Here is a 26,467-nt window from a genome sequence, read left to right as displayed (position 1 = left end):
GCGCTTGTAAAGAGCCTCCCGCTCCAGTGTGAAAGCCCGAGTGCTTTCACACTGGGGCGGTGCGCTTGCAGGACGGTAAAAAAAGTCCTGCAAGCAACATCTTTGCAGCGCTGTAGGAGCGGTGTATACACCACTCCTAAAGCGCCCCTGCCCATTGAAATCAATGGGCAGTGCTGGCAAAGCACCACTGCAGGGGCGTTTTGCGGGTGGTTTTAACCCTTTTTTTAACCCCTGCTAGCGACTGAATAGCGCCGCTAAAACGGCGGTAAAGCACAGCTAAAAATAACGGCGCTTTACCGCCGACGCCCCCAACGCCTCAGTGTGAAAGCAACCATTTACAACCACTTTAATGCATTCTTTGCATTATGGTATAACCCTTCTGTGTTCAGCTCACCCCTGCCTAGCCCCACCATAAATACCTACCTGAGCACTATCTCAATCCAGTGTTGTGCCTGAGAGCTGCAGCTCTCTTCTCTCTCGCTCCCTCCTCACTGGCTATAGGCTTCCACTATGGCTGTCAGTGAAATCCTGTGAGGAGGGAGCGGGGTAGAGCCGGGCTGCTTTGTATGTGCCAATGGACACACAAAGCCTGGCTTGGGATCAGGCCCACACGAGTACTCCATAGAAAGCGGCTTACTATGAGGGCACTTGGAAAAGGGGAGGAGCCTAGAGCGCTGGCAGGTGTCCCAAGAAGAAAAGGATTGGGGCTGCTTTGTACACAACTATTGCACAGAGCAGGTAAGTATGACATGTTTGTTATTTAAAGAAATTACTTTTACCCAAATTTTAATTCACCACCAGTACATGTTTGGTGAAAACCATCATCACTGCTTCATAAATATGCCCCTAAGTGTCTTTTTATTCTAAAATAATGTACAGGTACCATCACATCACTGCAATTTTTCTTATTCTATTTTCTTACATAACTTTTTACTTTTTTCGGAATTCTATTAAGACCTTTACATGATACCTAGTGAAGAAGTTTGAATGTCCCCAACAAGGATACAGCTAGCCTTAAATAAAAATAGAAAAAAATTTCAAATGAAAAAAAAAAAAAGATTGGACCGTAGTTTTATTTAATGGAAAAATATTGAACACAGTTGATGAGTCAACATTGAAGAAAACTGCTTTTCTTTCCTTCCTTTGGAAACGAATGGATTATTCCTAATTTAGCTTTGCATAAATTATGAGCAACATTTTGGTGAAAAAATGTGAAGTAATATCTTTATGAATGGGAATTTTTTTTTCTACGAATATACTGTATTTTAAATGAGTTTACTCTGATCTGAGTCAACGTACTAATTGGAGAAATCTCAGAAAAATGTATAAATAGGCAAAACCATCAAAGCAATAGAAAAATGTCAGAATACTGTTATATATATCAATGGAGTGAGTCGTGTGAATTCCTTTTATTTACATGGTACTAGCTTATATTGGATTCAGATAACATTAAATGAATACCACTCACAGAGGTAAGTGCAATTAACACTTTCCACTTACCACCTGCTAATTTTTTCATAGATATTTCTGGGAGATCTACAAAAAGTGTTTTCATTGCCTTACCTGCATTAAATCTGATATAACATGTTGAATTCATTTCAAGAACGGTAATTATTTGACCAGTTCAGTCTTCCTTGAAGAGTGTTGTCTGTGGCATCAGTAAAGCAAAACACTGAACCCCTCTACTGCAGGGGTAGGCAACCTCGGCCCTCCAGCTATGGTGAAACTACAAATCCCATCATGCCTCTAGGAGTTATGCCTGTGATTGTTAGGGTCTTGCAATGTCTCATGGGACCTGTAGTTTCAAAACAGCTGGAGGGCCAAGGTTGTCTACCCCTGCTGGAAAAGTAAAGATGATGAATCACAAGTGTGTAATGTGACCTTTTTGACATGTGACTCAACGTTCACAAGACTTGCTACATTTGAGGGAAATAAATAGTAATCCTACTGCCACCTTTCTATATATGATTGTTGAAAGAGAAGTTCAGGGTTTCCAAAAAAAAACAAAAGTATACTTACCTAGGTGGATTTAACATCGATCCGATGCTGCATCTGTTCCCCGCCACCTCTGCACTAAGAACTGAGCGATCAAGCACCTCTGATTCCTCATTTCACTTCTCTGCTCTGCCTCTCGCCGGGCTGGGGAGGCAACGGCTGTCTCAGTCTCCCAGTGGTGCAGCTTAGAGGCTGAGACAGCTGCCGGTCCAGGCATCTGGGTGGATCTTGACTGTAAAGTCTGGATCTTTCCCCAGCCTAGACCGACTGAATGACATCAGCTGACAGCGGGCTTTAGCCCACCTTTGGCTGGTCACAGGAACCCTTACCTTGGGAAATCAACCCATTCCATTTTTAAAATAGAAATGCAAGGCAAAGTGTGTGTATTTATGTGTGTGTGTATATATACACAGTAGAAGTGTGTGTGTGTGTGTGTGTGTATGTATATGTGTGTGTGTGTATATATATATATATATTAAAATAAATCCCCCTTTTTTTATAAGGGGGAGAAACAGCAGTACACTGATCTCCCCAATTAATGACTGTGCAAGGGGGGGGGTGTCAGCACAAGTCTTACCATTTGGAGGCAGGCGTGGTCAGTTTGAAAAAAGAAAGCATGGGCCCACAAAGGAAGCAATACAAAGAAAACCGAATACTTTTGAATACAAGTACATGGTACAACAGACACATATCAGGATACTGAAATGTTGGGGTAACATTCTTTAACAATGCATATGGGAGCCAGAAATCTTGCTGATAGGGGATCAAATACTTATTTCACTCATTAGAATGCAAATCAATTTATAACTTTATTGAAATGCATTTTTCTAGAATTTTTTGTTTTTATTCTGTCTCTCACTGTTAAAATAAACCTACCATTAAAATGATAGACTGATCATTTTTGTCAGTGAGCAAACGTACAAAATCAGCAGGGGGATTAAATACTTTTTTCCCTCACTGTATACTAAAAAAAAGGTTATTAAACCGAACAGCAAAAATGTAATTTATTGCAGTTTACCAATCATTAGATGTGGTGGCTGCATTCTTTTCTTCTTTTTAGGATTTTTCCTACTTTGTTTATACCTGGTAATCTGGCTAGTAAAACAGTTTATGTATTCAAATGCTCCTACTTTGGATGAAGGAGCAACAGAGACACCTTTGAACTTCAGCATTGTTAATCTGGGGGACGGGAGTGTTAGATGTACTAGCATATTTAGATACACTAACAAATTGAAGCCAAACTCTAGCTAACAGTTTATAAGCTATTACAGCAACAGTTCATTTCTTTTTAAGATAAAAGGTTTACATAAATAAAGCCTGATCATTGTAAGCAACCCTGTCAGTGATAAATGGTTTGCCTTATCCCTCTAATTGCTAAATCTGCAAGAGAGCTTGCAGGATGGCAGGATCACCAGGTATAAGGTAAAGAAAGAGAACTAATACAGCCATCACATCTAAGAAATGGTGGTAAGCTACAGTATAATAAATGTTTGCTTTTTGGTTTAATACTGCTTTAATTCTGGTATCTTTTTTTCAATATTATTATTTTTATTTATGCAAGTGTAAATGATAAATATATAAATGTGCATTGTAATTTGTAAATATATCAGCACATTGTGGCAGCCATTTTTTTGCTATAGTGTAATAGTAGTAACGATTGGCCATTTGATCCAGGCTGGCAGCTAGGAACATGGAAACAGAATTTCTTTTTTTTTTTTTTTTATTATTATTCTTGACAAGAGAGAATACTTTTTTGCCTTTCAAAAAGTGTGATTTGATAATACTGAGATGTACCCTACTGACTAATGTGAATTATGAATTTTAATGATGGGTCAGGTCTGTCTGTGTATTTTATAGCATATTGAATATATTGTTATTTTATTACTGCTATTATTATTATTATTATTATTTTATTTTTAAATCCAAATGATCAACAGTTTAATGAGGGATGCTTTTTTTTTATACAGCTAAAGAAACAGCTTGGAGACTGTGAGTCCATAACTCAGGAGATCGTTGGCAGCGCTCACGTGGAGAATTATGCCCTGAAAATGTTCCTGTATGCAGACAATGAAGACAGAGCTGGGAGGTTTCATAAGTAAGTACATTCAATTATATTTTGTGAAGCTAAAGATACTGTATATTAACATTTATTATAGCACCAAGGATTTTTAATCCAGGGAATAACAGATTACCTCTGGGGGAATCCAAAAGCATTTTTCTGCCCGTTGGCGTAAATTGGACCATGCTTAATAGGTTTTTTGTTGCCTTCAACTGTGGGTAAAAATGATGTATATGGCAGTTTTCAATTTAATCTTTTTCTATTTGTTGAACTAGATGGGTTTCTTTTTTTTTTTTTCAACCTAACTATGTAAAGATATTTGGAACCCCCAGGGCTCTTCCCATAATATGCAACTTTGCTTATCATGGCACACCTACCTCCCAAAGTCCCTTCCACCAGCATTCGAACATTTGCACTTTCTCTCTTCGCTCCATCACCATCTCTGACATCTCAGTGTCTTTTTCCAGGTTTGCCACCCTCAGCCATCTTCATTAGCTGGCTTGAGATTACGTAAATACCATGGGTGTGCAAGGGAGCTACCTTTCCCAACACCCGCAACATACTGGGATTGCACACTGACCTGCGCATACATGGCTCGGTTTGCAATCAGAGAATTCCCATCCCACTTTACATTTCATTAAATCAGGGATGAGTTGACGGTGTCCTGTCAAGAAATGTCTCCCATCGGATAGTTTCCCCCCCTGGAACTGCGCAGGTGCAGAGCTTGCGCAGTACGGAGGACAAAGGAGACGCCGAAAGTCTCCGATCATGAACAGCTGTTCATGAGCTTTACACGGCACCTGTGCAATAAATACTACATTCTGTCACACGCTCCCACACGCACCTGATGCTCGTACTCTGCAAGGGGCGGTGTGCCTACAGAATGGGCAGAGCTGATTACACAACTGAAGGAGTTTAACAATGATGGCTAGAGCTCATAAGGGCGGGTAGTTCAATGTTACATACATAACACAAGCAATTTCAATACTTTACTGATTTAATTTTTATTAATAGGTCCACCAAACCCGCCCATCAACATTGCTAAACCCACCCTTCAGTTGTGTAAAGATCCGCCCATTTGAGAAATCCACCCCCACGAGCATCGGGAGCGTGTGACAGAATGTACTATTAATTGCACAGGCGCTGTGTAGAGCTCATAAACAGCTGTTCATGTTCGGAGACTTTCCGCGTCTCCTTTGTCCTCCGTACTGCGCAAGCGCTGCGCCTGTGCAGTACAGGGCGGACACTATCCGATGGGGAGACCTTTCTCGTCAGAACACCGGATCTATTGAGGTAGAAAAAAAGTTTACAGTGCACACATACAAAAATGACATTTATTTTGCAAGGCTAGTTAAAAACACCTGAACATATTCAAAAAATACGGGGGTTTGGTCACACTATATGGTCATATAGTGCTAAGCCTACTTACTGCGACAAAGTACGCCGAATTAGTGGGCCCTACGCTATCCATAAAATGAAAGATCCTACTTCTCTGAACCATGGGAGCATACACTCCTCTAAATGGGAGAATTAAAGGACTCCTCCTATAACACAGGTGGACACTAATAAGAGGCAATGATTGGGGGGGGGGGGGGGGGGGGGGGGGCGGGGGTTGGGGGTTGCTCCAGCCCAAAGGGATTTGGTCAGAATCTATAAACTAGACAAAACAAAGATTTGGGGGGCACACCCTAAAAAATGCATAAGAGTTGGTGCAGCCATAAGACCATACAGACAGAAAAAACGATTACAGCGCACACATACAAAAGTGACATTTATCCTGCAAGGCTAGTTAAAAACACCTGAACATATTAAAAAAATACAGGGGTTTGGTCACACTATATGGTCATATAGTGCTAAGCCCACTTACTACGACAAAGTTCCCCTGAATTAGTGGGTCCTACGCTTTTATTGCAGAAGAGACATACAAAGTCAAGTTTGTAATAAAAGCCTACTTGCTAGCAATAAAAAAAAAAAAAAAATCTATATGCTTTTTCTCCTTTTTCATAATAGTTTTTGTATTTAAAATGTAACTGTGTGTTTGTCTGCCAGTTCAGTTAGCGACAATGAGGAATCTCAGTAAGATTAATAGTGCCTTTTTCAGATAGGTAAACAAACTGAAATGTTGTAGGGTGGAGAGTTACTGGTGCACTTAACTGTTCAAGGAAAACTTAGTGCAGTGTGATTTTTGAACTCCATATAGTTGAATGGAAACCGCATGCAAAACGCATAGCCGTTGAAAGATAATGCAATTCTAGTTCAGTTTGTACAAGTCTGTGATTTGTTTCTGACCTGCTTTAGAGAGAGAGACCCCAGGCCATAAATCCAAAACACATTGGAATCGTAGCTGAACCCGCATCAGGTCACGCTGGACGTAGTCCTTGAAATCAGTGACGGGAGGGCCCGTGGAACTCAGAATCCCTTGAAAAGTAGGGGATGCCCTTGTTTCAGCTGCCCATACACCTCTTATGTCTAAGTCACCCTGTGCTATCTTGGCACAGGGTGAGTGCGAAAATATATCTTGGACTACTTAAAATGGGACAGTAATATTTGTCCACAATATCTCCCAGGATGTATGTAGAGACTATTATTGGTTTGTTTGATTCAGAACTCAACCTGTTAATTGAGTGAGCTGATCACATTAGCCTCCAGGACTGGCTAGGAGACGAACAGTCTAGTCTGGCTTACCACAGGTTCTAAGGGTATTCCACACATTGTTGTTTGTTCTAATTAACCCTGTGTTGATGTTTATGGTAATATGTATTGAATAGTCACCTAGTCTGGGTAAATGATTTAGTAAACTAGCTCATGTTAATTAGGTTACAATTGTATTGTAGAGGAGGTTCCAACGGCATATAAAGTCTTGTAATTTTGATTCTAAATAAAATAGTCCATGTTAGCATCTAAGCAAGTCTCGCCTTGTTTTATGCTTGAGAGCAGTTGGAATATCTGATATCTGTATCCAGACTACAAGGAAGTGGTATATGACGGAAACACTCAAGCAGAGTGTGGGACGTTCCGTGACAAAATCACTGAAATCGCATCAGTGTGAACCTAGCCTAAAGGCATATGTAGGCTGCCATTATCAAGCACTCCTGAAAATGGAATTGGCCTGGAACAAGTATGCAGATCAGGAGTTCCGATTTCATTGTTTTTAATTTTCATGCTTGTTACAGGTAAGTGAATAAGCCAGGTTAGTGAAAGAATAGAAGACAGAGATAGCAAGGCAAGAAGCATTCTTAGAAGAATTACAATAGTGACAGCTACTTTATGCAGTAAATATTAACTTTAAAAAATATAGTATAAAATAAATAATAAATGCACATTTCTTTATCGTACATCACGGGACACAGAGCAGCATAGTAATTACTATGTGGGTTGTAGGCCACCTTCAGGTGATGGACACCGGCACACCCAAGACAGGAAGTTGCCTACCTATATAACCCCTCCCATACAGGGAGTACCTCAGTTTTTTTCGCAGTGTCTAAGGTGTTCGTCACAGTTGAAGATGTGCTATGAAGAGCTCCTCTGGAAGGATCCTTACTGGATCAAACAGCCTTTGCAAACCGGTTCCATCCAAATTGCCACTGAGGACAAACTGGATGGTACCTGGGGGCCTCGTGGAAGAATGAGGTTTTGCCTGTAACGCCTCTCCTTGGAGGGCTGGACCCTGGGATCCAGTACTTTGGTTATGCATCTAATACCATAAAGTTTTCTGGCAGGGTGCTATACAGGTCCAAGGGAGTGGACCCCTGATAAAAAGGGACCTGGTCCTTGAAGGTTTTTTAGACGTAGCCCGCCGTGATGAGTGAAGATTGGGTCTGTCTGATTACCAGCAGAATCCTGCGGCGGGGAAAAGGTAAGTGAAGAATCCTAAGAAACTTTAAATGTACTTATGGATTTCTTCTTTTTTTGAGTAAATGTGGTCATGCCTAGTTTCTACCACTAGAGGGTGTAAAAGCACATACCTTTTACTTGTTCCTCAGATCTCGCTCTGTGTCAGAAAGGAGACAGCATAGTCTCAGCCACCAGGAGGATATTGCAGGGGGGATTCCTGGATAAGCCATGGATAAGTGTGCCTTTTACATGCAGGCTCTTTTCCTCCCCGGGAGCAGGGGTGATGGAGGCTATGGCGGATGGCCTGTGCCTCATCCCCCCGCCCCCCTGTGGGCGTCATGGCAGCTCCCCGTTTTTTCCTCCTCCCCCCCCCCCCCCCATGCTGGATCTGCCGATCGGCAGATCCGAACGGCGCCCACGGGAAGCATAATCTTTCAGTAATAGAGATGGGCGTGTTGGGGGAGGGAAATGGGGTGCGGTTTAGCACAGCGCCGCGTGCGTTACCCAGCATCCACGTGTATCACACAGCCCATAAGACAGCCTTTAAGCATACAGTGCAGTTGGCTGAACGGATACAGGAGCAGTAAGGTCATGTAAAGCTGGTGCATACAGGCATTCCCAGGACACATTTACTTAGCATCAGGCTGAGCATTAATAGCAGCTTTTCTTTGCTGGACTATAGCTCAGCAGGTGGTGCGCTTGTTACTTTAGTACCTTCCAAGAAGGGTACAAACACCTCAAAGAAAGGCTTCAAAGGCATCTCCATCAGGCTCTGAGGATTCTAGTCATGCCTCCACAGTACCTTAATGCTTGGAAAGACCAGAGGTGGCTAATCAGGGTGAGCCGTTGGGATTGTCAGCTGCAACAGCTGTTTCCAATCTTCCAGCCCCTGTTTATGTTAGGCCCCTTTCACACGGGACGGATCCGTGTTGATCCGCCCCGTGTTTATCCGCTGCTCAGCGGGGATCGCTCCGCTTTCCCCAGCTGAGCAGGCAGATGACAGGGCGGGACCCGCTCTCTCCTATGGGGGATCGGAGGAACACGGAACGTCTGTCCGTGTTCCTCCGATCCGCTCTGCAGACGGATAGAAAAATAGGATTTTCTTCCGTCCGCAGAATCGGACGAGAGCGGAGGTGGACGACATCGGGTGTTAGCGGATGTACATCCGCTGACACCCGCTATCCCATAGGGATGCATGTATGTCCGTATTTCATCCGAAAACGGATGGATGAAATACGGACATACTGTCCGCATGTGTGAAAGGGGCCTTACTGAAGACGTTTTGTCCTCCACTTTGGTTGGGTTACTACTAGGGATGCACCGATACCATTTTTTTTACAATGAGTACAAGTACCGATACTTTTTTTTTCAAAGCATTGAAAAGTTATTTACAAACGAAATAAATTTTTTTTTTTTTTTGATTTAGCGCTTTTTCAATCTGAAATGTGTAACTATATGTTAATATATATGTGTAAAAATATTCACTAACAAAGCAAACAAAAAAAAAGTTTTAATTGTTTATCGTTTATAAAATAGATGTGAACAAAAGAAAAAAAAAAAGCAGGAGAATACTTAAATGGAGGAGAATAGGGAGTTAATTAAGGCTGATTAGAGTAAATTAAGGGTTATTAAGGGGTTAAACAGAGGAACATTTGTTCATCCCTTTGATCTGCAGATGAAAAAACAGAAATATACAAAAAGAAACAATGTTTCTTTTTATTTTAGTGTTTCAGGGCTGAGCAATGTTGTTAATAAACATTGCCGGGTGCTTTTTTTTTGGCAGCTCCAATTACCGGACTTCTTTAACACTGGGGAGACCCACTGACAGCTCAAAGAACCGAGCCTGAAAGTATCAGTTTCAGGTATCGGTGCATTTGCACGAGTACCGATACTTGTGCAAATACTCGGTATCGGTGCAACCCTAGTTACTACAGAGGTTAACTGCTTAATCGCATTCTCTTCCCAGAGTGGAAAGAAATGCGATAGATCTCCCTCCCCCACACAGGGCCCTCAAGCAAGGGAGCAGCAGTGATCACATAAAAACACGTGATCGCATAACATGATCCTAAAAATACATGTTTGGATGGATATGTGTGGTGTTTACATAATCACACAAGGGTGCTTGGTCGCACAAGGGTGCTTGGTCGCACAAGGGTGCTTGATCGCACAAGATGCTTGATCGCACAGGGTGCTTAATCGCACAAGGATGTTTGATCACATAAGATGCTTGACAGCACAAGGGTGCTTGAGCGCACAAGGATGCTTGATCATACAAGGATGTTTGATCATGCAGAGTGGCTTGATCGTTGATCTAAAGTTGCATGATCGCCTAAAGATGCATGGTTGCATAATGAGGCATGTTAATACATTGTTATATAAATATACATGATTCCTCATGATCGCATAGGAATGCATAGATACGTGTTGTGTAATGTGGCATAACACGTTTCATAAACGCATGCTTTGCATAGATACTTGTTCCATGGCACGTGCTATATGAATGCGGCTGTACAGTGTGCACTGTTCATATTTTGCCTAAAAGCATATTTGTATGGACCATGCTTCCATGAACGCACGCTTCCATAGAGGCATATTGCTTTGATACATGCTGCATACATTAAAGCTGTATACATACAGTGGGGACGGAAAGTATTCAGACCCCCTTAAATTTTTCACTCTTTGTTATATTGCAGCCATTTGCTAAAATCATTAAGTTAATTTTTTTCCTCATTAATGTACACACAGCACCCCATATTGACAGAAAAACACAGAATTGTTGACATTTTTGCAGATTTATTAAAAAAGAAAAACTGAAATATCACATGGCCCTAAGTATTCAGACCCTTTACTCAGTATTTAGTAGAAGCACCCGTTTGATCTAATACAGCCATGAGTCTTTTTGGGAAAGATGCAACAAGTTTTTCATACCTGGATTTGGGGATCCTCTGCCATTCCTCCTTGCAGATCCTCTCCAGTTCTGTCAGGTTGGGTGGTAAACGTTGGTGGACAGCCATTTTTAGGTCTCTCCAGAGATGCTCAATTGGGTTTAAGTCAGGGCTCTGGCTGGGCCATTCAAGAACAGTCACGGAGTTGTTGTGAGGCCACTCCTTCGTCATTTTAGCTGTGTGCTTAGGGTCATTGTCTTGTTGGAATGTAAACCTTTGGCCCAGTCTGAGGTCCTGAGCACTCTGGAGAAGGTTTTTGTCCAGGATATCCCTGTACTTGGCCGCATTCATCTTTCCCTCAATTGCAACCAGTCGTCCTATCCCTGCAGCTGAAAAACACCCCCACAGCATGATGCTGCCACCACCATGCTTCACTGTTGGGACTGTATTGGACAGGTAATGAGCAGTGCCTGGTTTTCTCCACACATACCACTTAGAATTAAGGCCAAAAAGTTCTATCTTGGTCTCATCAGACCAGAGAATCTTATTTCTCACCATCTTGGAGTCCTTCAGGTGTTTTTTAGCAAACTCCATGCAGGCTTTCATGTGTCTTGCACTGAGGAGAGGCTTCCGTCGGGCCACTCTGCCATAAATCCCCGACTGGTGGAGGGCTGCAGTGATGGTTGACTTTCTACAACTTTCTCTCATCTCCCGACTGCATCTCTGGAGCTCAGTCACAGTGATCTTTGGGTTCTTCTTTACCTCTCTCACCAAGGCTTTTCTGCCCTGATAGCTCAGTTTGGCTGGACAGCCAGCTCTAGGAAGGGTTCTGGTCATCCCAAACATCTTCCATTTAAGGATTATGGAGACCACTGTGCTCTTAGGAACCTTAAGTGCAGCAGAATTTTTTTTTGCAACCTTGGCCAGATATGTGCCTTGTCACAATTCTGTCTCTGAGCTCTTCAGGCAGTTCCTTTTGACCTCATGATTCTCATTTGCTCTGACATGCACTGTGAGCTGTAAGGTCTTATATAGACAAGTGTGTCGCTTTCCTAATCAAGTCCAATCAGTATAATCAAACACAGCTGGACTCAAATGAAGGTGTAGAACCATCTCAAGGATGATCAGAAGAAATGGACAGCACTCGAGTGAAATATGAGTGTCATAGCAAAGGGTCTGAATACTTAGGACCATGTGATATTTCAGTTTTTCTTTTTTAATAAATCTGGAAAAATGTCAACAATTCTGTGTTTTTCTGTCAATATGGGGTGCTGTGTGTACATTGAGGAAAAAAATGAACTTAAATGATTTTAGCAAATGGCTGCAATATAACAAAGAGTGAAAAATTTAAGATCTGAATACTTTCCGTCCCCACTGTATGTACGTGCTTTCTTCTGGAACTATTTACCTATGTGTTTATTTGCTTAAAACTACAGAACTGCCTGAGGGGAGAAGCCTACAAAACAGACTCCCAAGGCCTCCTTATGAGGGGGCGCCCCTGCTCAATCAAGGTGGGGGGAAGACTTCTGTGGTTTTTTCAGGGGCTTGGCAAGAAGCGATCCTTGACGGATTGGTCATCTCTGTGGTAGCTCTAGGCTACTCCCCAAAGACCCTATGAAAAGAAGGCCTTTATGTCTGGCGCTAGATTGCTTTGAGCAGCCCTCCCCTCCGGCCCGAAGAAGAACCCGTCCGCCGGAAGACCGAGCCGGGTACCACATGGGCCCCGCCGCCCCTTACCCGGAAGGGGCAGAGGGGGCTCAGAAGGTTTGGAAGCCTCAAGCCCGGGTGCCCCTCGCGAGGGTGACGTCCAGCCAGGCGCCCGGACGCTTACGGCCGAGGAGGGATTGATGTCTCCGGGTGTAATCACAGAGACCCCCTCAAAAAAAGCAGGGTATGTGGTTTTATTCAAATCTCTTCACGGTACCGAAACCGATTGGAGATGTCAGACCCATTTTAGATCTCAAAGATCTGAATCGCTTCCTAAACATCTGCTCTTTTCGCATGGAGTCAGTTCGGTCAGTCGTATCCACCCTATGGGGAGGAGAAGTTCTAGCATCAATAGATAGCAAAGATGCATATCTACATGTGCCAATTTTCCCCGCTCATCAGAAATGTTTGCTTTTTGCGGTGGAACATTTCCACTTTCAGTTCGTGGCCTTGCCCTTTTGGTTAGCCACCGCTCCCTGGGTATTTACAAAAGTTTTGGCCCAGTACTAGCAAGACTAAGAGGCCAGGGTATAGCGGTAATGGCATATCTTGATCTACAGCAGCAGGTCTTCTGTTGGTGGCACGGTTAAACCAAGGGTGTCCCGTACAGTCAGTTATCTGGAACACCTGGGCTGGATTCTCAACCTAGAGAAATCAACCCTACGATCAGTAAGGAGTATTTTTGCCCCAGGCAAAATCAATACTATAAGGACACTGGTCCAGGTGGTCAAAGCGAGGAAGGGTTCTTCCATTTGCCTTTGCATGAGGTTGCTAGGGAAGATGCTGGCTTCATTTGAAGCGGGTCCCTATGTCCAGTTTCAAGACTGGTGCAATACAGTATTCTGTCTGCTTGGAACAGGAAGGCCTAAGCCTTGGATTTTCCAATAAATCTGGCCCCAAGGGTGCGCCAGAGTCTCGGTCGTTGATAACCAGGCATTTTCAGGAAGGGAAATCCTTCATTCAGGTTACTTGGAAAATAGTAACAACGGATGCCAGCCTATGGGGCTGGGGAGCAGTCCTAGAAGAGACCACTGTTCAAAGGAAATGGTCAGAGTCTGCAAAGTCCTTGCCCATCAACATCCTGGAGATTCGTGCAGTACTCTGGCTCTAATAGCCTAGTTCAGGTTGCGGAATTGTCCCATCAGGATACAGTCTGACTATGCCACAGCAGTGGGTTCTTTCATTCATCAAAAAGGGGGCACCAAAAACTCATGCAGCCCAGAGGGAGGTGAACCATGTTCTGACTTGGGCAGAGGAACATGTTCCTTGCCTATCTGCAATCTTTATCCCAGGGGTGAAGAATTGGCAGGCGAGTTTTTATGAGCCGCCAACAGTTCCCGGGAGAATGGTCTTTACATCCCGATGTCTTTCTAGCCATATGCCAGAAAGGGGGACATAGATCTATTAGCATCTAGATTCAACAAGAAGTTGGACAGCTGTGTGTCGAGGACAAGGGATCCACTCGCCTACGGGCCGGATGCTTTAATGACTTCTTAGGATCAGTTCTCACGGATCTTCCCTCCAGTTCAGCTGCTACCGTGACTGTTAAGCAGGGCCCGGGCCTACCCGCCTCTCGAGCGCCTCCGCTGCCCCCCCGACGAGGCGGGCGGTGCCCCCTCTGCTCACGGCACGCAGCCCCCCCCCCCGGGAGGCTGGTACCGACGATAGCTCAGGGAGGAACGGAAGCGGGTAATTCTAGTTGCCCAGTAGATCCTGGTATGCAGGAATCTTAAAGATGGCAGTAAGGGGACCCTTGGTCTCTTCCATCTCGGCCAGACCTGCTTTCGCAGGGGCCAGTGTCCCATCCTGCCTTACAAGTGCTAAATGTGACAGTTTGGCTATTGAAAACCACATTCTAAGGAGTAGGGGGCTTTCAGGTTCAGTAGTAACTACCCAGATTTAATCCAAGGTAGCCGACCTCTGGTACCATTTACTATAGGGTCTGGAAGGCCTACATTTCTTGGTTTGAAACCAAAAGATGGCATCCTCAGAAGTATGTCATAAGTAGAGTTCTCGCCTTCCTACAATTAGGGGCAGAAATGAAGTTAGCCGTGAGTACTATCAAGGGTCTAATCTCAGCCGCTTGCTTCACATTCTTGGTCCGGGCCTTTATAAAAGCGGTAACGCATATAAATCTGCCAGTTGGGTCGCCCTTGTGCCCGTGGGAATTGAGTGTGGTTTTGTCGGCTTTACAAGGTCAGCCTTTTTTTGAGCCCTGGCGAAATGTCCCCTTGATCCTTGTGACAGGAAAATTGGTGTTCCTGGTTCCGGTAACTTCCACAAGAATAGTTCCAGGGTTGGCAGCCTTTTCTTGTAAAGAGCCATACTTAATCATTCTTAAGGATAAGGTGGTGATGCGTCCTCACCCATCTATTTTTACCTAAAGTAGTATCTAGTTTTCATATGAACCAAAGATGTTTCCCTAACTTCATTTTTTCCAGAACTCCATTCTGCAGAAGAAAGATTATTACACTCTCTCAATGTAGTGAGAGCGGTTAAAGTCTATCTGAAAGCAATTGCTCAGATACGGAAGACTGATGCTTTGTTTGTGCTGCCAGAAGGGCCCAGGAATAGGCAGTGTCGAAATGTACTATTTTTTTTTTTAAGTAAATTTGGCAGGTTATTATTCAGGCTTATGGTTTGAAAAGGAGGATTCCGCCTTTTCAAGTTAGAGCACGCTCTACCAGAGCAGTAAGTGCTTCATGGGCGGTGCATCACCAAAGCCTCCATGACTCAGACATGCAAGGTCGCAACTTGATCTTCGGTCCATACATTCACTAGATCAGGTGGATGTAAAAAAGGCATGAGGATGCTGCCTTTGGGCGCAGTGTGTTGCAGGCAGTAGTATAGGTCCTCAAGTCTGATGGCACCCTGATTGTTTGTGTCTCCCTCCCCTCAAATAGCATTGCTTTGGGACGTCCCGCATAGTAATTACTATGCTGCTCTGTGTCCCGTGATGTGCGATAAAGAAAATAGGATTTTTATAACGGCTTACCTGTAAAATCATTTTCTTGGAGTACATCACAGGACACAGAGGTCCCTCCCCTCTTGTTGGGATACTTATTGCTTTGCTACAAAAACTGAGGTACTCCCTGTATGGGAGAGGTTATATAGGGAGGCAACTTCCTGTCTTGGGTGTGCCAGTGTCCATTACCTGAAGGTGGCCTATAACCCACATTATAATTACTATGGCTGCTCTGTGTCTCATGATGTACTCCAAGAAAAGGATTTTACAGGTAAGCTGTTATAAAAATCCTATTTTTTTGCAGGTAAAAAAAAAGTGCATTTATTTATTTAGAGCCTGTAAAGCATTGCACCAGTGATCAGCAGATCTCTGGTCCTATGCAGGTCTGCTGCAGATCTGTCAGTACTACTGGCTTTAGAGCAGAGGCAACATTTTCTGGTTGCCAGGTGACATTTTTATGGAACTGTGATTTGACAATTCCTGCTTTACAGGATGTGATGTATAACACCAGTTCTGGAGAAAGCGATAACATATTATCTATAATTTAAACTTTATTTACACACTTTTTGTAATAACATGCTAACACAATGAAAGAGTGGAGGGGAGGCAAAGGAATGTCAGACAGGGAGAATAGCCAGACATCAATGAAAACAAAATAGAAAAAAAAGTTGTTTGTATTAGCCATGCAGGGGGCTTGAAGCAATTAATATCAAGCAAGGTAGAAACTGCGCTAATAGTCTAAATTAAATGCAAAACATCAAAAAGCAGCAAACTTTACTGTGAGATATAGCACAGTCCCACGTCATATGTTCATATAAAGAGTTGCGCTAATAATACAAACACAAGTGATAAAATTAAAAGTCCAAATGTAATGAAAAAAATTCTTAAGGACTATCCGCCACCTTGTAGTGTGTGATCCTTCAACTATCACCTCCACCATAAACAGAGTGCTTGCTTACCAACTTGCACAGATCTCCCATCACGTAAGGTCTGTAACACTTGTGGCGGCTCTAAACCCAGCCAGGGTGTTAACCATCCGAGAAACCTCTTTGGGCATATGGACCCATCATCCGGGTGACGTTATCACCGGAGATCCCCAAAATACAAAAGGCTCGCCATAGTGTAAAATCCTTAAAAACTTTATTCAAAGCATATTTCATTTATTTATTTCAGGTACTTGTATTGCGCTGTCAATTTGAACGCGTTACATATACATTGTACATTCACATCAGTCCCTACCCTCAAGGAGCTTACAACCTAAGGTCCCTGTGACAGACCTAGCCGGGACAGAGGCTGTTGGAGAGGACTGAATGCAAGCCTCTTGCCTTTTGATTATGGGCCCTGGATTTTCAATGGAACAGTACTCTTTGTGAGGTGAATTAGAAATCCAGTCTGAACTGTACTAATTGGACTCAGTCGTGTATATATGTATATATTGTATGTTGTTTGATTCTGTTGGGGACTTCTTGCTGTGGTCATCTGGGATTTGTGTTCCAGAAGAGGGAGGGGGGACTCCTCCAGCAGCCCCCTGCTGATAAGACTGATTCATACTGTTGGGACACATCCTGTGAGGAGATGCTGGTGTCATCAACTCTAACTACCTGTGTTTATGTTAATTGAATGAGCTGATCACATTGTCCTCTATACAATGTAGGAGACGGGACAACTCCTATTGGAGCTGCTGCTATTGTGAGAAAATGTCCTGTGATAATTAACTCAGTCTGGGCAATAGGTCATGTCTCAGTCACCTAGGCTGTATAAAGGACTAGTTAATTAGCTCATGTTAATTAGGCTAATTAGGTTACAGTTATTTAGTTAGAGGAGGTTCCAACGGCATATAAAGTCTTGTAATTTTGATTCTAAAAAAAAGTCAGTTCATGTTAGCAACAAGCAAGTGTCGCCTTGTTTTGTGCTCAGAGAGGTTGGAATACCTGATATCTGTATACAGACTGGGAGGAAGTGGTATATGACGGATGCACTCAAGCGGAGTGTGGGACGTTCCGTGACAGTCCCTAACACATATTCATACATATACTAGGGCCAATTTTTTGACAGGATCCGATTAACCTTACCAGCATGTCTTTAGAGTGGGAGGAAACATGAGTACCCGGAGGAAATCCACGCAGTCACAGGGAGAACGTGCAAACTCCAGGCAGATAGTGTCGTGGTTCGAACCCGCGACCCTTTTTGCTGCTAGGTGAAAGTGCTAACCCCTACACCACTGTGCTGCCCATATAAAATATTACACTTACATCAAGGAGAATATGTATTTGCATTAAAAACCAACAAGCCGACTGGCTGAATAGCAGCAGCCTGTCCTTCCGGGATTCAAGTTGCGTGTTGACGTCAGCACGTCCTTCCACCCTACGCTTTTCGTCATAAGATGACGTTGTGACGGGGCTTGCAGCAAATATCTGCTCCACGTTAAAGGAGAAGTGTGAGGTTCTGAAAAAAATAATCATAAATATTCACCTCTCTGCTGCAACATTGGTATGATGCTGCATCTGTCCTCTGCCTGCTCTAAGTCTGAGAACCTGACTGCTGATCGCTCAGTTCTCGGTCCGCTCTGAGCAGAGAGCAGTGACTGTCAGTCACCGATCTCTGCTCTGCCCCCCGTTTTCACCAAAGCGCCGGTCTGAGGAGGGTGGGCTCAGGATTTCAGCAGCGTGCTGAGAGGCTGAGCAGGCTACCAGTCATGCATCTGGGTAGATCCTGACCTTATTATTTGGGGTCCTTTCAGAGCCTCATAGGACTCTGTGATGTCAGCCGACAGCAGACTTTAGCTGATTCTGGGTCACAGGAGTGCAAAAGTAAGTGCACTCATGTGACCCAGAAAAAAAAAAGCCTTGGCCATACTCCTCTTTTAATATTTATATTTTAATAGTACCTTTCAGCCTTTAAACCTCTTACCTGCAAATTCTAGCATCTTTCTTTCATAGGTTATAGTTACTGCCAGTAATAAATACACCAAGTTGGCTCTATAGCGTAGCGCTTGCACAGAGGTCCTCTTTACCCATTTTGTTTTTCCTTGCTTGTGGTTTTACCATTTTGTGGCATTCTTTGTGTTCTTTCTGAGCAGTAATAAGGTCTTGCCTCTGAGAGTGCTGTTGTTTTATAAGATCATTTTTACAGGTCACACATCTGGAACTAGTGATTGCTGCAGGGAAGGAAATGGTATATAATACCAATTACCATGGCTTTGAATAAACAGCTGCTTATTAGCACTAGTGTGTTTTTAGAGCATAAATGCTTAAGATTCATGTTAAGTCTACTGTGAGACATAAACCGCTCTTAGTCCATCTAATAAAATATATATATTTGTTGTAACTTGTTCAAGAAGATGAATATAGGTGTCAAAACCATAGACAAGGTTAGGTAGATGTAAGCAAAGATTACATTTCTCTTATTAAAGCAAAACCGTGCCACAGATACTGTTTGTTTTTTCTTTACTTCTGGTTAGGCCATTTCTTTGGTTAAATGCACTTTAATAAAGTAGGCAAGACTGACATCTATAGAAGAACACAACGTTGACCCTGGTAAAAGTGAGTTGCACGTAGGGCCCAATAGGGTGCCATGTTACTGAAACGCTTAATAAAAATTGTTGTTGGGTATTAATGATATGTTCAAAGCTTTGCTAGATAAATCAAATGAAGTAGAGGAGCTCACATGTCTTGAGCAGGAGTTTGTATCCAAACAAGACGAGTTTCTCATGTGCAACATTTGGATGGTGTACTGCAGGGGTAGGCAACCCATTAGCAGGTGGAGGTCTACATGAACAACATGGAGAAGATCAAAGATCTCTGGGGTGCCCATTTTTATCTATTAATATAATTTTTTTTTTTTTACTAGCAAGCCCCCAGTAACAAGTAATGACCTAGAATTCCTTCCGTGGCCATGAACCACAGCATCGTGACCACAGTGTGTGCTCACCCCCAGCTGCTGACTCTGCAGCCTAAGGGGGAGTGGTTGGGAGGTGTGATTCAGCTGAGGGGGTTTAATGCCCCCAACTACTAGTGTGAACAAGCCCTAATGCACAGACCACTTTACAAAGTATAAAATGACCCCTTCTGCTCAGTGCAATTCACTCCCTACCCATATTCCTCAGGAATAGAGATCTCCCCTATCTTCCCTTATCCTCCCTGCCAGCCTACTCCCTCAGTACAGACTCCCCATCCAGCACAGACCAATCGGCTTTCTAAAACAGAACCACCACCCAGTACAGACACCCCTTCCCAGTTTAGGTGTCTCAATACAGAAACCCCCTCAGCCCTTCCCTCCCACCCCCCAGGGTACAAAACTGCAAGAACAGAAAACACCTAGCTCAGAATGAGAAGTCAGAAGTAGAGGAAGGGACTTGCTCTGGCACTGAGCTACCTCTCGCACTGAAGCAGCACAGCAGATATGGGCTCAGTGGGGCTGCTACGGCAATTTCAGTTTTTTTTTTCTTTGTGTTACACAGTGCTAAAGAAAATTCAGCAGCCGCAGCAGCCCCAGTGAGCCCACACCTGCAGTGCTGCTTCAGGGAGAGAGGTAGCTTAGTGCCAGAGCAAGTCTCCTCCACTACTCCGCCTGTCCGGCTCTCTCCTTTGCTGCTTCGCCTGCCCAGCTCCCTCCTCCGCTGCTTTGCCCGCCCTGCTCTCTCCTCACCTGTTCTGACTGCTGGGCTCTCTCCTCCCTGATCCACCCACCCGGCTTTCTCCTTCTCTGATCCGACAGCCTCAGCAGCCCCAGTAAGGCCACACCTGCTGCTTCAGTAAAAGAGGTAGCTCAGTACCTGAGCAGGTCTTCTCTGCTGCTGCTCTCCTCCTTGATCTGCCCGCCCAGCTTTCTCCGGCTCTCTTCTTTTTGATCTGCCCGCACAGCTCTCTCCTTCTCTACCCCTGACTTCTCACCACTGGGGAGGAGCAGTTTAGCCATGGGTCAGCAATACAGAGATGAGATCTACCCGTCACCTGGCCACAGTCGACCGGTAGATCGCGATTGACAGGTTGCCAACCTCGGGTGTACTGGATCACAGGAGGTCTTGAAAAAGATGTGCTGCACTCCTTTGAAAATGTTGGACTTACATATGTTTGAATACATACTTCCGCTCAAGACCCATAGAGGCCCATGGGTGCTCTAATACTTTTTATTTATCTACTAATGTTACTTTGCTGCAGTTTACCTGGGTAGATACCGTAAGTATCAGACTTATTTGCTTAAATAAACTGGAAAGCCAAAGTACAGGGGTATAGGAAAGAATCACCCCCTTTAAAATAATCACATTTTGTTACTTTGCAGCCTGAAATGAAGACTAACACAGTTTTTGTTTTATCCAGCTGTATTTACTTAGTGCAACTTATGATATCCAAGTGAAAAATAACCACAACATGTCAGAAAAAAGATAAAAAAAAAATCAAAAACAGAATCACTGAGTTGGAAAAAGGATCACCCCCTCCTAATGACTTGTAAACTCAATCAAGTGTAGTCAATCACCTTTTCAATGGCGCACAAAGCCATTTGACTTCCAACTGTGATCAGCTGTGGTCATTTTGATGAGCTCAGCATGAAAATAGCTTTCCTGAAGCAATTCAGTCCCTGGTAGTGCAACTGAAACAATCAACTATGGGTAGCAAGGCACTGTCAAAAGATCTCTGGGATAAAGTTGTGGACAGACACAAGCCAGGAGATGGATACAAAAAAATTTAAAGGCATTATGAATGCCTAGAAACACAGTCTATTTTTAAGAAGTGGAACAACACAGACCCTCCCTGGATCAGGACGTCGCTCCAAACTGGATGAAAGAGCCAGGAGTAAACTGGTCAGAGAGACTACCAAGAGGCCTACAGCAACTCTGAAGTAGTCGCAGGAATATATGAAAAAAGAGTGGTCATTGTGTGCATGTCAGAAATTTTGCACAAATGTGGCTTGTATGGGAGGGTTACAGAAAAAAGCCACTCCTTAACCACTTAAGGACCGGGCCTATTTTTCAGACTTGGTGTTTACAAGTTAAAATCATTTATTTGTGCTAGAAAATTACTTAGAACCCCCAAACATTATATTTTTTTTTTTCAGACACCCTAGAGAATAAAATGGCGGTCGTTGCAATACTTTGTCATACCGTATTTGCATAGCAGTTCTACAAACACAATTCTTTTGTGAAAAAATACACTTTTTTTTTAATTATAAAAAAAATAAGACAACAGTAAAGTTAGCCCAATTTTTTTTTTATATTGTGAAAGATAATGTTACGCCAAGTAAATTGATACCCAACATGTCACACTTCAAAATTGCGCCTGCTCGTGGAATGGTGACAAGTTTTGACCCTTCAAATCTCCATAGGCGACGTTTAAAAATTTCTACAGGTTACCAGTTTTGAGTTGCAGAGGAGCTCAAGTGCTAGAATTATTGCTCTCGCTCTAACGATTGCGGTAATACCTCACGTGTGGTTTGAACGCCCTTTTCATATGCGGGCGAGACTTATGTATGCATGACGGAGCGCTTTGCTTTCTTTTTTTCTTTTTTTTTTTTTTTTTTTTTTTTTTTTTTGACGCTATCCTTTTAAAAAAAATGTTTAGGTCACTTTTATTCCTATTACAAGAAAATGTAAACATCACTTGTAATAGAAAAAAGCATGACAGGACCTCTCCCACCCCCAATTAAAAGTGATCTTGTGGTGAATCCCATGCTGAGACCACATTTATCTGTAAGCGGACCGCCCACTGTTGAAGAGGATACCGGGGTTATGGCAGCTATCTGCTGTCATAACAACGATATTTCACTTCAAACAGCCGTCGAACAACTGCAGCGAGCGGTCCCTAAGTGGTTAAGAAAGGCCACAGGCAATCACGACTGAGCTTCGCCGAAACGCACCTCAAAGGTTCTGAGGCCCCATGGAAAAGGTGTTCTGGTCAGATGAGACTAAAACTGAATTATTTGTCCTCAACACCAAACGATATGTCTGGCGGAAATTCAATACAGCTCATCATCCAAATAACACCATTCCTACAGTAAAACATGGAGGTGGTAATATCCTGTTATGGGGTGTTTCTCTGCAGCAGGGACAGGAGCACTTGTCAGGATATAAGAAATAAGGATGGGGCAAAACACCATCATATTCTTGAGAAAAATCTGCTGCCCTCTGCCAGAAAGTTGTCAATGGGAAGAAGGTTTACCTTCCAACCTTCCAACATGACAATGACCCAAAGCACGCAGTGGGTGCATGGCCTGTGGAATGACTTGAAGACTGCAGTCCATCAAATTCAAGTGTACTTGAACATTTCTTCAAAGAACAGAGTACAAATATTGCAGAGTCTAGATGTGCAAAGTTAGTAGAGACATATCCCATCAGACTAAAGGCTGTATTTATAGCAAAAGGTGGTTCAACAAAATACCGACACAAGGGGATGTCCTTTTTCCAACTCAGTGATTATGTTTTGATATTTTTTCTGACATGTTGATATATCTTTCATTTGGATATTACAAGTTGCACTGAGTAAATACAGCTGGATAATACAAAAACAGGGGGGTGATTCTTTTGTATACCCACTGTATATGTGAACCCTTACCTGTTAAGGCAGGATTACCAGGTTTTTTTTCACAAAGGAAGCAATACAATGAGAAAAGGATACAGAAGTACACGGTATCACAAATACGTATCGGAAATATGAAATGTTAGGGTAACATACACTTTAAATGCAGGTATGCTGCGATACATGAATGTGTATTATAGTAAGGCTTCTGTGTCCTGAGTACTTGAAAAAATGACTGAACTACTTTTGGACGACTAGCCCATAGCTGTGTTAACATTTGTTTGGAAAGTTGGTTTTAGTGAATTTGTTTAATGTTACTAGTTTAACGGATTTCTTTCTCATAATGCTAATGACATTTTTTTCTTTTCTTTCCAGAAACATGATAAAGTCTTTCTACACAGCTAGCCTTTTGCTTGACACATTAACTGTATTTGGCGAGCTGACTGAAGAGGTGAGTTATGTTTTATTTCACACATGTGATAGGACAGCTATTGTTTCTACAATTTACTGTTCACCAGATTCTGTCATTCTACCTCTGTTTTTATCATACTGTCACAAAAATTACAGGGATAAGTATTTTATTCTTGTCAGCTGACAAAATGACAACAATGTGCTGCTAGTATAGCAGTCACTCCTGATTTACCTAAGCCAGTGATAAACCCGTCAGTGGTTTTTAGCTTAATAAATTGAGCACAATACAAGAAACGTTTGCTATGGGGGCACCCAAGCCAAGCTGCAGCTCTCTGTCTCCATTCAGACACGGAGCTGTGGATTGGCCCCGTCCCCTCTCTCTCCTGATTGCCTAAATTACTTTGATTGACAGCAGCCAATAGCGCCACTGCTGTGTCTCAGCCGATCAGGATTGAGAGTCCCGGACGGCCGAGACACTGTCCCGGACGGCCGAAACACTCGTGGACATTTGCTGGACAAAAATGGGCCTCAGGTAAGTATTAGGGGGGATGAGGGGGCTGTTGCTTTTTATCTTAAAGTGTTTGCTACCCCCCCAAAAAATTTATATCCTGGTCCCTTAAAGCATATTTAACAGCACAGTGCTTGTGCTGTGTAATCTTCCTCCCTCTAAACTAAAAAAATCTGCCTGAACCTGCCACTTCCTCTATTCCCCTCTCTGTACTGACCACGATAATCAGGGCTGCTGAGCCCTGACCACCGTGGTCAGGGTACGTCCCTCCATCATCCGCAACTCAGCTTTCCTCTCTCTCCCCCTCATCCTCTCCTCTCTGCCTGTCAGCTCCTTGTTGTGTGTCTCCGTCCCCCCCGCCCCCCCCCCCCCCCTGCCGCTATTAGTAGAAATCCAAAACTTTTAAATGGTCACTGCCAGCACCTCTATGATACTCAGGTATATCGCACTGTATAAATATTTTCTAAAAACGAGGCTTGTAAGTACCTATTTAGAGCGATCTTCAGGCCGCTCTCTCCTCATTGGCTCACTCACTGGCTGTGATTGACAGCCGTGGAAGCGAATGGGCTCTGCTGCTGTCTCAGCCAATGAGGAGGGACAGGCCCCATACCTTTGAATTAATCGTGAACATCGCTAGATCGGAGGGAGCTCAGGTAAGGATTGGGGGGAGCCGCTGCATACAGAAGGTTTTTTTACTTTCATGTATAGAATGTATAAGGGTAAAAAACTTTCAGTCTTTAGAACCACTTTAAACCCAAAACCAAAAATGTATTATGTTGCAGGATACCAGTAATTAAATGTGGTGGCTGCCTCAGTTTTACTTTGGCTATTTCCCCTCTGTTTTCACCTGGTGATCTGGCCAGTAACACATCTCTTGTATTAGTGGGGCACCACTTTGGATGTAGGAGCACAGGAGGCACAGCAGCATTTCAGTCTGGGGGAGAGTTTAGTGTTTCACGTATTATTTAAATGCAATAACAAATCAAAGTCAAACTCCAGCTCACACTTTATAATTCCTTAAAGATTTTACATGAATAAACAAAAAGCCGACCACTTAAGCACACCTGCTAGTGTTAAATGGTTTGTCTCATTCATGTAAATTAGGGGTGCACCGAATGGGTTTTATGGTGCCGAAACCATTACTGAAATTACCGATTACAATTACCGGAAAAAACACTAGGCCGAGAACTGAAACCGATACCGAAAGTGACTGTTTTTAAACATTGCAGTGTCCCCATTGCAGCCAGTGTCCCCAGCCTGTGTCCCCATTGCAGCCAGTGTCCCCATTGCAGCCTGTGTCCTCAGCCAGTGTCCCCATTGCAGCTTGTGATCCTATTGCAGCTTTCCTGTGCAGGGGAAGAGAGAGGAGAGCCGCCGCCGCCTTGTTGATTTGAGTGCCGGGAACATCACAGCTTTCATTTCAATAGCTGTGTGTTCCCCGCTGCGCACCGTCACATTCAGCCCCTCCTCTTCAGCCAATCATGGGATGGGTGATCTGTCTATCAAAGTTCACCGGACAGGGGGGAGGGGCTGTATGTGACGGCATGCAGTGGGGAACACACAGCTATTGAAATTAAAGCTGTGATGTTCCCGGCACTCAAATCAACAAGGCGGCGGCGGCTCTCCTCTCTTCTGAGCTATAGGACACCCCCATGATGGGCGGCACCAAGAGCGGGGGCGGAGCCCCGCCCCATTTCCGGCTCCATTATCGGCCGTTTTTCTTTGCTTTCTTTTTAATTGCTGAAAAGGCCATTTTCGGACGATATGTTTCGGCGACCGGAATTTCGGTGCATCCCTAATGTAAACTGATACATTTTGCTGGAGACCTTTGTACTTTAGACTAATAATAGACTTGCTGTCTGAATTGCTAGATGAGAAAAAAAAAAGGAAGCCTTAACAAAGAAAATGAATGCAACCATTACATTTAATATAGGTAAGCTGCAATATAATGTTTGTTTTGGGGTTAATACTGCTTTAAGCTGTTAAAATTACTACTGATTCATTAACAATCTGGTAAATAAAAGTATACGAGTATCCGAAAAGTAGGATTATTGGGAATTATATCATGGGGGTTGTATACAATGCCTATAAGTTACAATAGTAGAAAGAAATGTGAAAATATAGGTTGCTGTTCCCTTTTTTCATAGGTGATTTTAATATGAGCACTCATGGTTAAATTGTTGCACTAACAGTTGGTATTGTGTCACTAAAAATGAAAGACCTTACACAACAGTTTTATGTAGTACATGTGTTTTTTTGAAGCCCAGATACTTAATAGTCTGCTTTCAAGCATGCAGTGACCTGTGTCAGGTCTTGTACAATGGTCTATTCAGTGTGCAGGATCCCCAGAAGGACGTTTATGGTAACTGCAAGCCGGCTGGATGGGCAAAGTTACATGTGAATCTAATTACAAGAGATTTGCTCACATTGTAATGTAAGGCAAGACAATGAACCTTTACAAGTCAGCATTTCATTAAATTACTCCTTTGATGCCATAGGTTAGTTAGAACGCAATATTGAGGGTTTTTTTAAATAACATTTCGATTCATAAATATATAGGAAAATGGTACAACACATTGTACAAATGTATCA

At 43.2% G+C, this 26,467-nt stretch overlaps 1 protein-coding gene across 1 annotated transcript in view; it reads left to right on the top strand.

Annotated features, from left to right (window-relative positions):
• Positions 1-26,467, top strand: part of VTA1 (vesicle trafficking 1) — a 362,316-nt gene that overhangs the window by 181,289 nt on the left and 154,560 nt on the right. Inside the window, exons 3-4 of the mRNA XM_073627853.1 lie at positions 3,963-4,090; positions 23,332-23,407. Of these exons, the coding sequence (XP_073483954.1) occupies positions 3,963-4,090; positions 23,332-23,407 (204 nt within the window). The remainder of the gene's footprint in view (positions 1-3,962; positions 4,091-23,331; positions 23,408-26,467) is intronic.

The sequence above is a fragment of the Aquarana catesbeiana genome, linkage group LG04, assembly GCF_042186555.1.
Source record: "Aquarana catesbeiana isolate 2022-GZ linkage group LG04, ASM4218655v1, whole genome shotgun sequence".
Taxonomy (NCBI): Eukaryota; Metazoa; Chordata; class Amphibia; order Anura; family Ranidae; genus Aquarana; species Aquarana catesbeiana.
This window is presented reverse-complemented; position numbering and strand designations above follow the sequence as displayed.